At 35.7% G+C, this 11,119-nt stretch overlaps 2 protein-coding genes across 2 annotated transcripts; both read right to left on the reverse strand.

Annotated features, from left to right (window-relative positions):
* Positions 1-5,239: 5,239 nt before the first annotated feature.
* LOC107835408 (zinc finger protein 239-like) lies at positions 5,240-6,486 on the reverse strand (the record flags this gene model as incomplete). The annotated part of the gene is made up of 1 exon (XM_016667780.1): positions 5,240-6,486. A coding segment is annotated over one exon (1,041 nt), but the record flags the coding sequence as incomplete, so codon positions are not given.
* Positions 6,487-7,969: 1,483 nt separating this feature from the next.
* LOC103133198 (zinc finger protein 62 homolog) lies at positions 7,970-9,640 on the reverse strand. Its single transcript, XM_016667781.1, has 3 exons — positions 9,629-9,640; positions 9,301-9,371; positions 7,970-9,154 (listed from the first exon to the last, which is right to left on the reverse strand). Exons 1-3 carry the CDS (start codon positions 9,638-9,640, stop codon positions 8,176-8,178), a joined length of 1,062 nt encoding a protein of 353 aa, XP_016523267.1. The 3' UTR covers positions 7,970-8,175.
* Between the last annotated feature and the right edge of the window lie 1,479 nt (positions 9,641-11,119).

The raw sequence follows: 11,119 nt of genomic DNA on the forward strand, positions 1-11,119 counted from the left end.
TGGTTCCATCTGTTCCTCTTCAGTCCACTGATGTTCTGCTTCTTTCTGGTCCTGACTGGACCTACTTGTCAGGCTCCAGACTTGATGGATGGCAGAATCTTCCTCCTCATTTGAGACACTTGGCTGTTGGAGGTCTGTGGGAACAAGGGATGACATCATTAATATAATTTAATTGATGACTATCTCATGGATCAGCTTAGTTTTCCATGGAGATTCTGGTCTGTAGGCATCATGTGATTCATCTAAAATTAGTTTGGAGAGTTGAACTGAAAAGCAGGTATAGTGTCCGCCACACTAATTTGGAGCTGTGGCAAAATTGTTCAAAAGATTTTAATCCAGAAGTACAGATTCATACAATATTTTATTTATAATGTATTCATACACTGGAAGAACTCAACCTACATTATGACAAAACGTTTTGTTTTTCATCTCACTTGTGACCTCATATTTTAAAGTTGATCAGACTGAAAAAACAGCTGAAAGGTTAGCGAGTTTATCAACTGCGGTAGCAATTTCGCTCCAACTCCTCTCCTGGTCATTTCTGTGGAATTTCTTTGCACGAAATGTTAAATAAACATTAATGTTGTTTCCACATATCATCTCCGATGTTCGCTACAATAGCCGTCGGCTATTTTTCCCCTCAGAAAGCATGGAGAGGAATCCGCGATTTCTGATTGGCTACCTGTCACATCTGCGTTCTCGCTCCCTGATTTAGATCTGAGTGGCCACAAGGTTCTATGACTGGACCCGATCATTCTAACACGACACGCTACAGGATGATTGGCTACAAAATCGCAAGCGACAATGTTAGAACGTTTAACATCGTAAGATTGTGGTAAGGGGGAAATCGAGGCAAAAAAAATGTGTCGTGAACTGGGCTTAAGGAAGGAGTGAACTATTACATCAGGTGGTCGATATGCCCATGTTCTCTATCTAAATCTAGTGATTATTGAAGGCCAATATAGTATACAGACTTCATAATCTCTACTCTTTTGGTTTAATGTAGTTATTTCCAGTTTGGTTATATGTTATATTTTATTCAGGCGCGTTTTTTGTGAATGTAGACTGAGAGTTCATTTTATTTTTGCCTTTGGTTGTTTTGTTTACCAGTTCCAGTGTTAAATGTTATTTTGAAAATAATGTGCATCTATTTTTGGCAGGATATCGCTTGCATTATTATGTAATTTCCATTAAATTAGTGTAAAAAGGTCTTCAAACAATATTATCGTTTATTGCAATACCTTTTGAGACAATTAATCGCTCAGCAAAATTTGTTATCGTGACAGGCCTTCTGTGCCATTATGAAAAAAAACAAAAAAAAACAGCTCATCCTGCGTCTCCATAATACTATCATGCTCTCATTTACAAAGTCACGTATGAGAATTTACAGGTTGTATTCCATATTTCCAGCGCTAATAACAGGAGACATTTACGAATGACTCAAACACGTTTGTGCTAGCCTCTGTAACATCCGGGCTAGCAGCTAAATCAGTTCCTGTTTAGCAGCAGCTGGAGCTGCAGCAACTATCGCCGCTGACGGATCTCAGTCTGCTATGAAAACATCAGCACCTTTATCCAGACCTACCAGAACTTTGTCTCTGCAGCTCCGAACCGACTCTGTGTAGCTTAATTTGTGGTTTCCAGTCGATCCCCATCATTCTGCGCTGAGCATCGAGCTCTTCCTCGTAGCAAATGATGGTTTTTTCAACCTCTGTGAAGATTTCTTGAGCAGCAGCAGTTAGTCGCTCTCTGATAAACTCTCTGAGATGCTGAACTGAAGACATGGTTGCTGAAATATTAGCTCAGATGGGACAATGCAGCAGCAACCTAGCTTAGCGTATGCAGGCTTCTTCTTCTTCTTCTTCTTCTTCTTCTTCTTGTTGGTTTTACTGGCGGTTGGCAACAAACGGTTATTAGCATTACCGCCACTTACTGGTATGGAGTGTGGTTTGTGATGGTCTATTTATCTATGTCTATCTCTATAACTACCTTTCTAAATATATATATACACATATATTACACAAAAAAATAAAAAAAATAAATATATCCGACGTGTACATATACAAATATACAAATTTATACATAACTTTGTATTCTACCCATCTGTATCATACCCGCTTTCACAAATCAGTGATTCTTGAGAATAGGGACAAAACAGGTCCTATGGATAAAGCACAAAATTTGAATAAACTATACACAAAATATAATTTTTTCAAATATCTGACTCAACTAACCTGGGTCATGTGAGAACAACAATGTATATTTTCCTGGTGTTTGCTGAATATTTTTTTATTTTAAGCATTGTAGTCTGGGGCTGGTGTCTTTAAAATCCCTTGTCCTGGAGCAGAACTCAATACATTATAATAGCTTATAACAATTAATAATAAAATTATATATTATGACAATTAAATATAAGTAGTCATATAAATAATTATAAAAGTATCAATAAATTGAATTCAAAATCATTTTTATATATTTTCCAACTCCATTGAAATGTGTCCCTAGTTTTTGTCAACACCGTCAGACATATAAAGAATGTAAAAAAAACTTTTAAAAAATCAGGCATTATTGGGGGCACCAGAACTTCTGAGGACTCCATTACCTCTTCCTTTCTCTTCCTTTGCTAGGAGGGCTCATTAGCGCTGGTTAGCTTATGTTATTCTTTAGTTTTTTCTTCTGTTTTATTCCTAAGTTGTTTGTCACAACCATCATGTGTCAACACCATAACTCACAATTTACAAAACTTTGATGAAATTTTGTGAAATAAAAGCTTAATTTTGGCATATTGTAAAGATCTCATGCACCTGACAAGCTACAATATGACCTCCTTCAGAATAACATCATATAAATTAAGGTAGTTTGGCTTTTTGTCAACTCCGTCGGATGTCAACTGCATCAGTTTTGAGACTCTTTCAGTGAAATTGATGATAAATCTCACTTAAATGTGCAACTAATTCATTTTAATGTATTTTACATGAATTGCATTACTTCACATGTATCAAGTTTTTCATTTTACTCACTAGTTTGTCACCACCTTCAGTTCTGTGTCAACTCCGTCATGCACTGTCAACTCCTTCAGAAGGACTTTTTGTTGTTTTTTGTTTTAAATAATATTTTTTGTTTCTTGAGAAGCATTTGTCTGTAAAATGAGTAAACATATCAATAATAGGGTATTTTAAAAGTAATTTTATATTTATTTTTGTCAGATGGTGATGACAAAGTTCTGGGTCAGGTCGATTAAAAATGTAATTTTTTAAAAAATGTTGCAATTGGGAGCCTGCACCTTCGCATCTTTACATTTCCTAAACATTATTTGTCATATTTGCATACATAAGGTTGAGAAATAATAAAAAAAATATGGGAAAATTAAAACCCATTTTGTCCCTATTCTCAAGAATCACTGATATACACCTACTATAATCAAATTCTATGAAATAATTTAGTTTTCTTTAAAAATCGAATAACAGCATATGTTTATGTAACCGGTGTATACTAGTAGTGCTCTTTACTAATAACCTAGTCTTATACAGTCGGTTAACCTTGATGTGTTCTGCGTTGTGTTCAGTTGAAGAAGGGAGTCAGACCACTGGAGTTGCTGGTTGATCTTTAATGCAGGTAGCTGGCAGAGGCCTGCACAAATGGAAATAAAAATGCCCTCTAACATGCAGCTCTTCCATTTTCAGGAGTCGGAATTCCCCTAAAAGATAAGCACATGGAGAAACCCTGTGACTAACTAATAACAATATCTGAACATTTACAAAAAATGTTCTGAACTTGTCAAAAGAAATGTATGTATTAAAACATAAACATTCATCGACTAATTTCTAAACTATTAATTTGAAATTATTTTATTTTTTTTAATTATCCATCCAAAACTACTAATTTTTTCTTTTTCCTCAACATGGATTTAAAATTTCCCAAATTGGATGATCAAAGTTACTGCCTTGTAAATTTAACCAATAATTTATTTCTAATTTTGTTCTCCTTAAATCTAAAGGCATTTCTTCCATTTCTACTTCTATTGCTGCTGTTGGTGTGGCTTTAAATGCTATGGTACATAATCTTAATGCCTGATGTTGAATAATGTCTAATTTAACTAGATGTGTTTTACTTGCTGAACCATAAACTTGACAACCAGTCTATGTTAGATCTTATCATGCCTGTGTAAATCTGTTTTAATGATTGCCTATCTGCTCCCCAGTCCCTGCCAGCCAAGCATCTCAAAATATTTCAGATTTTTTCTTTTTACATTTATTAACAACTTTTTGAATATGTATATTCGATTTTAATTTTTCATCAAACCATAGCCCTAAAATTTGTATACACTTTACTTGCTCTAATTCTTGGTTATATAATTTTAATTATATTTCCTTGTTTATTTTTTGCTGAGTAAATATTACTTTTCTTTTTTCAACTGAAAACTTAAATCCCCATTGCAACACCCATTTCTCCATTTCAAAAATAACCTTTTGTAATTTTTTAACCATAAAATCTACATTTTTCCCTCATTTCCAAACAGCTCCATCATCTGCAAAAAGCAAACAACCCATTTCTCATGTGGTCTTCTTCTTCGATGTGTTTTTGGCGGTTGGCAAAGAAGGAAATTGGTGCAATACCGCCCCCTATTGAACTGGAGTTCAGTCGGCGATAAATGGGGAAAAACAACTTTGTATTCATTCACAAGTTTTTATTTCAAAACAAAAGGTAGTTCCGACCATTTAGAAAAAAATGAAATACACATTTCAAGTAAAAAAATGACATATCACAAAGATAAACAATTATTCAAACAGTTAAAAATATAGAAATATATCTAATATATGTTGTAGTTTTCAGAGGTTTTTGTGTCAAGTTGTTTGATACATCCAAGCGTGTATCAAACGATACACGAATTTCATGTATGAATTTATTTCACGTTTAAATTGATACATGAAATTTTTCAGCAAAGCATGAAAAGTTGGTATGTTACTCATGACAAACAGATTTCCATCTGAAAGTCAAATTTTGAGGAGGATTCTGCTGAAACATCCTGATTGGCTACTTTGCAAAAGTCAGTCAGTGGCATGTTAAGTAACATGGTGCTTCAATATTTACTCTTCCAAACAAGTTGAACTGGTTTTGAATATTCTAAATATACCTTAACAAATTTCATAGATATGCACCACAATAAAAAAAAATCCATAAATGGGCAAACAGAAATAGCTGAGGGTTGACTGTATTTTGCAAAGTGAAAACAATCCAATTAAGGGTTTAACATTTATTACAGTAAATCTGTGAGTTAAATGACTAATTTTCACTTTTGTGTATTTGTTTTATGTGGAAATAACCAGCATGAAAGAACATTTTATTCCCTCCATATTTCATGTGAAAAACCCAGGTCATGAATATGGGTTCTAATGAGGATAATTAAGTTCCTGATTCAAAAGAAATTTTTTCACAGGTTTAACTTCAAAGTGGCCCCTGACGTGTATGAGTTTTCATGTGACGATATAAATTATCAACTTGTGAGAAACTTTTTCTGCATGATTTGCATGAAAAAGGCTTCTCATCTGTATGAATTCTCTTGTGCACTTTTAAATCACTAATTCGAGAGAATATTTTTCCACATGTTTCACATGAAAAAAGTTTCTCATCTGTATGATTCCTTTTGTGGACATCTAAGTGACTAATTCGAGAGAAACTTTTTCTGCATGATTTGCATGAAAAAGGCTTCTCATCTGTATGAATTCTCTTGTGCACTTTTAAATCACTAATTCGAGAGAATTTCTTTCCACATGTTTCACATGAAAAAGGTTTCTCACCAGTATGGGTGCTATAATGGGTTTTCAACTTCCACTGATGTGTGTAACATATTCCACAAATGTCACATTTGAAAGGCCTTTTCTTTGTTCCAGTATCAGACTGACTCTCTGACTCAGAGGAGCTGCTTCCTTCCTGATCTTTCCTCTCAACCACTGGAGAGATATGAAGGGAAAGCTGCTCTGTTCTTGTCTCTTCTTCACCCATATCATCTCCCTGAAGAGTAGAAGTCTCAATCAAAGCAACAAACTGCTTCTGGACAAGCTGCTCTCCCTCCTGACTGCTGCAGAGGTCCTTCTGGTCCTGTCCAGTTGGTAAATGTTCTGGTGGCTGCTGTTCATGTTGAAGCACCAAATAATCTAGTTCCTCTTTTTTTGCATATGTTAGTGGATATTCTATTTCCTCATGTTTGAGCAGTGTAGGTTCTGGTTCCTCCTCTTCTTTCTTAATCCATTTTGGTTCTGGTTCCATCTGTTCCTCTTCAGTCCACTGATGTTCTGCTTTTTTCTGGTCCTGACTGGACCTACTTGCCAGGCTCCAGACTTGTTGGATGACAGGAGCTTCCTCCTCATTGGAGACACTTGGCTGTTGGAGGTCTGTGGGAAAAAAGATGACATCATTAATATAACTTAAATGATGACTATCTCGTGAATCAGCCTGGTTTTCCCTGCAGATTCTGGTCTGTAGGCATCATACAGACAAAAGGTGTGACGATCAATCGGTCACCGATCACAATCGGCCAATTTCCGTGAAAAAGTTTATGATCAGTGATTGCCGATCACCGTCTCTTGTTGCCGATCTCACTTCGCAGCCCGCATGTGCAGCTGATCTCCTCTTTCCTTCACACTGCGCAAGCACACAGCAACAAATCCTAAGCAATGTGGTGAGGAATTATAATGCTCTCAGAGCAGATGGGGAAGTTTGCGTGTTCTGCCGAAGAACTACCTCGGGGGTGAAGCACGTCAAAATGCATCAACATGACGAATCTAATATGACGTTTAAAAAAACAAACATTTGACGGAGTTTGGCTATATCGAGGCTCACTGCAGCGATCCGGAGCGATCANGTCTATGTTAGATCTTATCATGCCTGTGTAAATCTGTTTTAATGATTGCCTATCTGCTCCCCAGTCCCTGCCAGCCAAGCATCTCAAAATATTTCAGATTTTTTCTTTTTACATTTATTAACAACTTTTTGAATATGTATATTCGATTTTAATTTTTCATCAAACCATAGCCCTAAAATTTGTATACACTTTACTTGCTCTAATTCTTGGTTATATAATTTTAATTATATTTCCTTGTTTATTTTTTGCTGAGTAAATATTACTTTTCTTTTTTCAACTGAAAACTTAAATCCCCATTGCAACACCCATTTCTCCATTTCAAAAATAACCTTTTGTAATTTTTTAACCATAAAATCTACATTTTTCCCTCATTTCCAAACAGCTCCATCATCTGCAAAAAGCAAACAACCCATTTCTCATGTGGTCTTCTTCTTCGATGTGTTTTTGGCGGTTGGCAAAGAAGGAAATTGGTGCAATACCGCCCCCTATTGAACTGGAGTTCAGTCGGCGATAAATGGGGAAAAACAACTTTGTATTCATTCACAAGTTTTTATTTCAAAACAAAAGGTAGTTCCGACCATTTAGAAAAAAATGAAATACACATTTCAAGTAAAAAAATGACATATCACAAAGATAAACAATTATTCAAACAGTTAAAAATATAGAAATATATCTAATATATGTTATAGTTTTCAGAAGTTTTTGTGTCAAGTTGTTTGATACATCCAAGCGTGTATCAAACGATACACGAATTTCAAGTATGAATTTATTTCACGTTTAAATTGATACATGAAATTTTTCAGCAAAGCATGAAAAGTTGGTATGTTACTCATGACAAACAGATTTCCATCTGAAAGTCAAATTTTGAGGAGGATTCTGCTGAAACGTCCTGATTGGCTACTTTGCAAAAGTCAGTCAGTGGCATGTTAAGCAACATGGCGCTTCAATATTTACACTTCCAAACAAGTTGAACTGGTTTTGAATATGCTAAATATACCTTAACAAATTTCATAGATATGCGCCACAATAAAAAAAAAAAAATCCATAAATGGGCAACCAAAAATAGCTGAGGGTCTACTGTATTTTGCAAAGTGAAAACAATCCAAGTAAGGGTTTAACATTTATTACAGTAAATCTGTGAGTTAAATGACTAATTTTCACTTTTGTGTATTTGTCTTATGTGGAAATAACCAGCATGAAAGAACATTTTATTTCCTCCATATTTCATGTGAAAAACCCAGCTCATGAATATGGGTTCTAATGAGAATAATTAAGTTACTGATTCAAAAGAAAGTTTTTTCACAGGTTTAACTTCAAAGTGGCCCCTGACGTGTATGAGTTTTCATGTGACGATATAAATTATCAATTTGTGAGAAACTTTTTCTGCATGATTTGCATGAAAAAGGTTTCTCATCTGTATGAATTCTCTTGTGCACTTTTAAATTACTAATTCGAGAGAATTTCTTTCCACATGTTTCACATGAAAAAGGTTTCTCATCTGTATGACTCCTCTTCTGGACATCTAAGTGACTAATTCGAGAGAAACTTTTTCTGCATGATTTGCATGAAAAAGTTTTCTCATCTGTATGAATTCTCTTGTGCACTTTTAAATTACTAATTCGAGAGAATTTCTTTCCACATGTTTCACATGAAAAATGTTTCTCACCAGTATGGGTGCTATAATGGGTTTCCAACTTCCACTGATGTGTGTAACATATTCCACAAATGTCACATTTGAAAGATCTTTTCTTTGTTCCAGTATCAGACTGACTCTCTGACTCAGAGGAGCTGCTTCCTTCCTGATCTTTGCTCTCAACCACTGGAGAGACACGAAGGGAAAGCTGCTCTGTTCTTGTCTCTTCTTCACTCATATCATCTTCCTGAAGAGTAGAAGTCTCAATCAAAGCAACAAACTGCTTCTGGACAAGCTGCTCTCCCTCCTGACTGCTGCAGAGGTCCTTCTGGTCCTGTCCAGTTGGTAAATGTTCTGGTGGCTGCTGTTCATGTTGAAGCACTAAAGAATCTAGCTCCTCTTTTTTTACATATGTTAGTGGATATTCTATTTCCTCATGTTTGAGCAGTGTAGGTTCTGGTTCCTCTTCTTCTCTTTTAATCCATTTAGGTTCTGGTCCCATCTGTTCCTCTTCAGTCCACTGATGTTCTGCTTTTTTCTGGTCCTGACTGGACCTACTTGCCAGGCTCCAGACTTGTTGGATGACAGGAGCTTTCTCCTCATTGGAGACACTTGGCTGTTGGAGGTCTGTGGGAAAAAAGATGACATCATTAATATAACTTAAATGATGACTATCTCATGAATCAGCCTGGTTTTCCCTGCAGATTCTGGTCTGTAGGTATCATACAGACTAGAGGTGTGACAATCAATTGGTCACCGATCACAATCGGCCAATTTCCGTGAAAAATGTATGATCAGTGATTGCCGATCACTGTCTCTAGTTGCCGATCTCACTTCGCAGCCCGCATGTGCAGCTGATCTCCTCTTTCCTTCACACTGCGCAAGCGCACAGCAACAAATCCTAAGCAATGTGGTGAGGAACTATAATGCTCTCAGAGCAGATGGGGAAGTTTGCGTGTTCTGCCGAAGAACTACCTCGGGGGTGAAGCACGTCAAAATGCATCAACATGACGAATCTAATATGACGTTTAAAAAACAAACATTTGACGCAGTTTGGCTATATCGAGGCTTACTGCAGCGATCCGGAGCGATCAAATTACCGGTTAAAGCAGCCCAAAACTACCAGCACTCACCCAGAAGACCATAGTGGCCCTGAAAGCTAAACAAAATAACCCAATAATTTAAGTCAATGAGCTAGCGGTGTAAGATGCTGGTTCTGCTCCCGCTGTTGGACCGCCGCTACGCCGTTATTTTAGGTAGGCAGTGTTATGAGATTTATTTGACTCATGTATAATTTAAGCTTTTGAGATCCTTACTGTTAAACATTGTTGTACTAATTGCAGGTTTTTCTGTCTCCTTTTGACTGAATAGCTGCTGTATTGTGCCTCCAAATATTTTGTAATTTATGTCTAAATTAGGTGAATTTATTGCCAGATCATTTTTCCATTTTGTCAGATCAACCTAACACAAGTTATAACGGCCAGACCTCCTGTTTAAAAAGAAGCTTAAGTTTGTCCCCTAATACATATGAGGCATGTGTCTTATTAACTTTACATTTTCTTTGAGAAAATAACATTGACTGTGTTCTCTTTCTTTGTAATGTTGCCTATGAGCAATTCAAGCTAATGATACCTGGCTGTAATTTAATGTTGAAGTTATTTAACTCCATTACTGTAACGTTAGCCCTTAATGTTAAACATATTTTAAAGGCAGGGAAATAGATTTTTCCCTCCAATTTTAATCTAGCAAGTTAAAAGCTAATGTTAGTCAAAGTTATCCTTTATGTGCATTATTTCGCAACTTGGCTGATGTTGCATGGTGCTTGTGTTCTTTGCTTTGGCAGCTTTAGCCACATGAAGACCCATGTTAGCCAAAGGACACATGCTGGTGGTGGTGGGGGGACGAAGTTGGCTAATGAAGACATGCTACGAGTGTGGAGGATGATAAGGGCCAGCCACCAGAGAAAGAAGCCCCCATTTGACCAAAGAGAAAGAAGCAGATAAAATATTCCCCAAGAAATTTAGGTAAGTAAATTTTTTTGTTACCATTTTACCACAAGGTGGTAACAAACTAGTGAATAAAATGAAAAACTTAGTACATGTGAAGTAATACAATTCATGTAAAATACATTAAAATGAATTAATTGCACATTTAATTGCACAACAATTTCACTGAAAGAGTCAGAAAAACTGATGGAGTTGACATCTGACGGAGTTGAAAAAAAGCCAAACTACCTCAATTTATATGATGTTATTCTGAAAGAGGTCATATTGTAGCTCATCAGGTCCATGAAATCTTTACGGTTTACCAAAATTAAGCTTTTATTTCACAAAATTTCATCAAAGTTTTGTAAATTATCAGTTATGGTGTTGACACATCATGGTTGTGACAACTTAGGAATAAAACAGAAGAAAAAAACTAAAGAATAACGATTGTTTTACATTCTTTTCATTTCTGACGGTGTTGACAAAAACTAGGGACAAATTTCAATGGAGTCGGAAAATATATAAAAATGATTTTTAATTCAATTTATTGATACATCTATAATTATTTATATGACTACTTATACTTAATTGTCACAATATATAATTTTAGTATTTCTTTAATTATTTTAAACTATTATA

The sequence above is a fragment of the Poecilia formosa genome, unplaced genomic scaffold (assembly GCF_000485575.1).
Source record: "Poecilia formosa unplaced genomic scaffold, Poecilia_formosa-5.1.2 Scaffold2359, whole genome shotgun sequence".
Lineage (NCBI taxonomy): Eukaryota > Metazoa > Chordata > Actinopteri > Cyprinodontiformes > Poeciliidae > Poecilia > Poecilia formosa.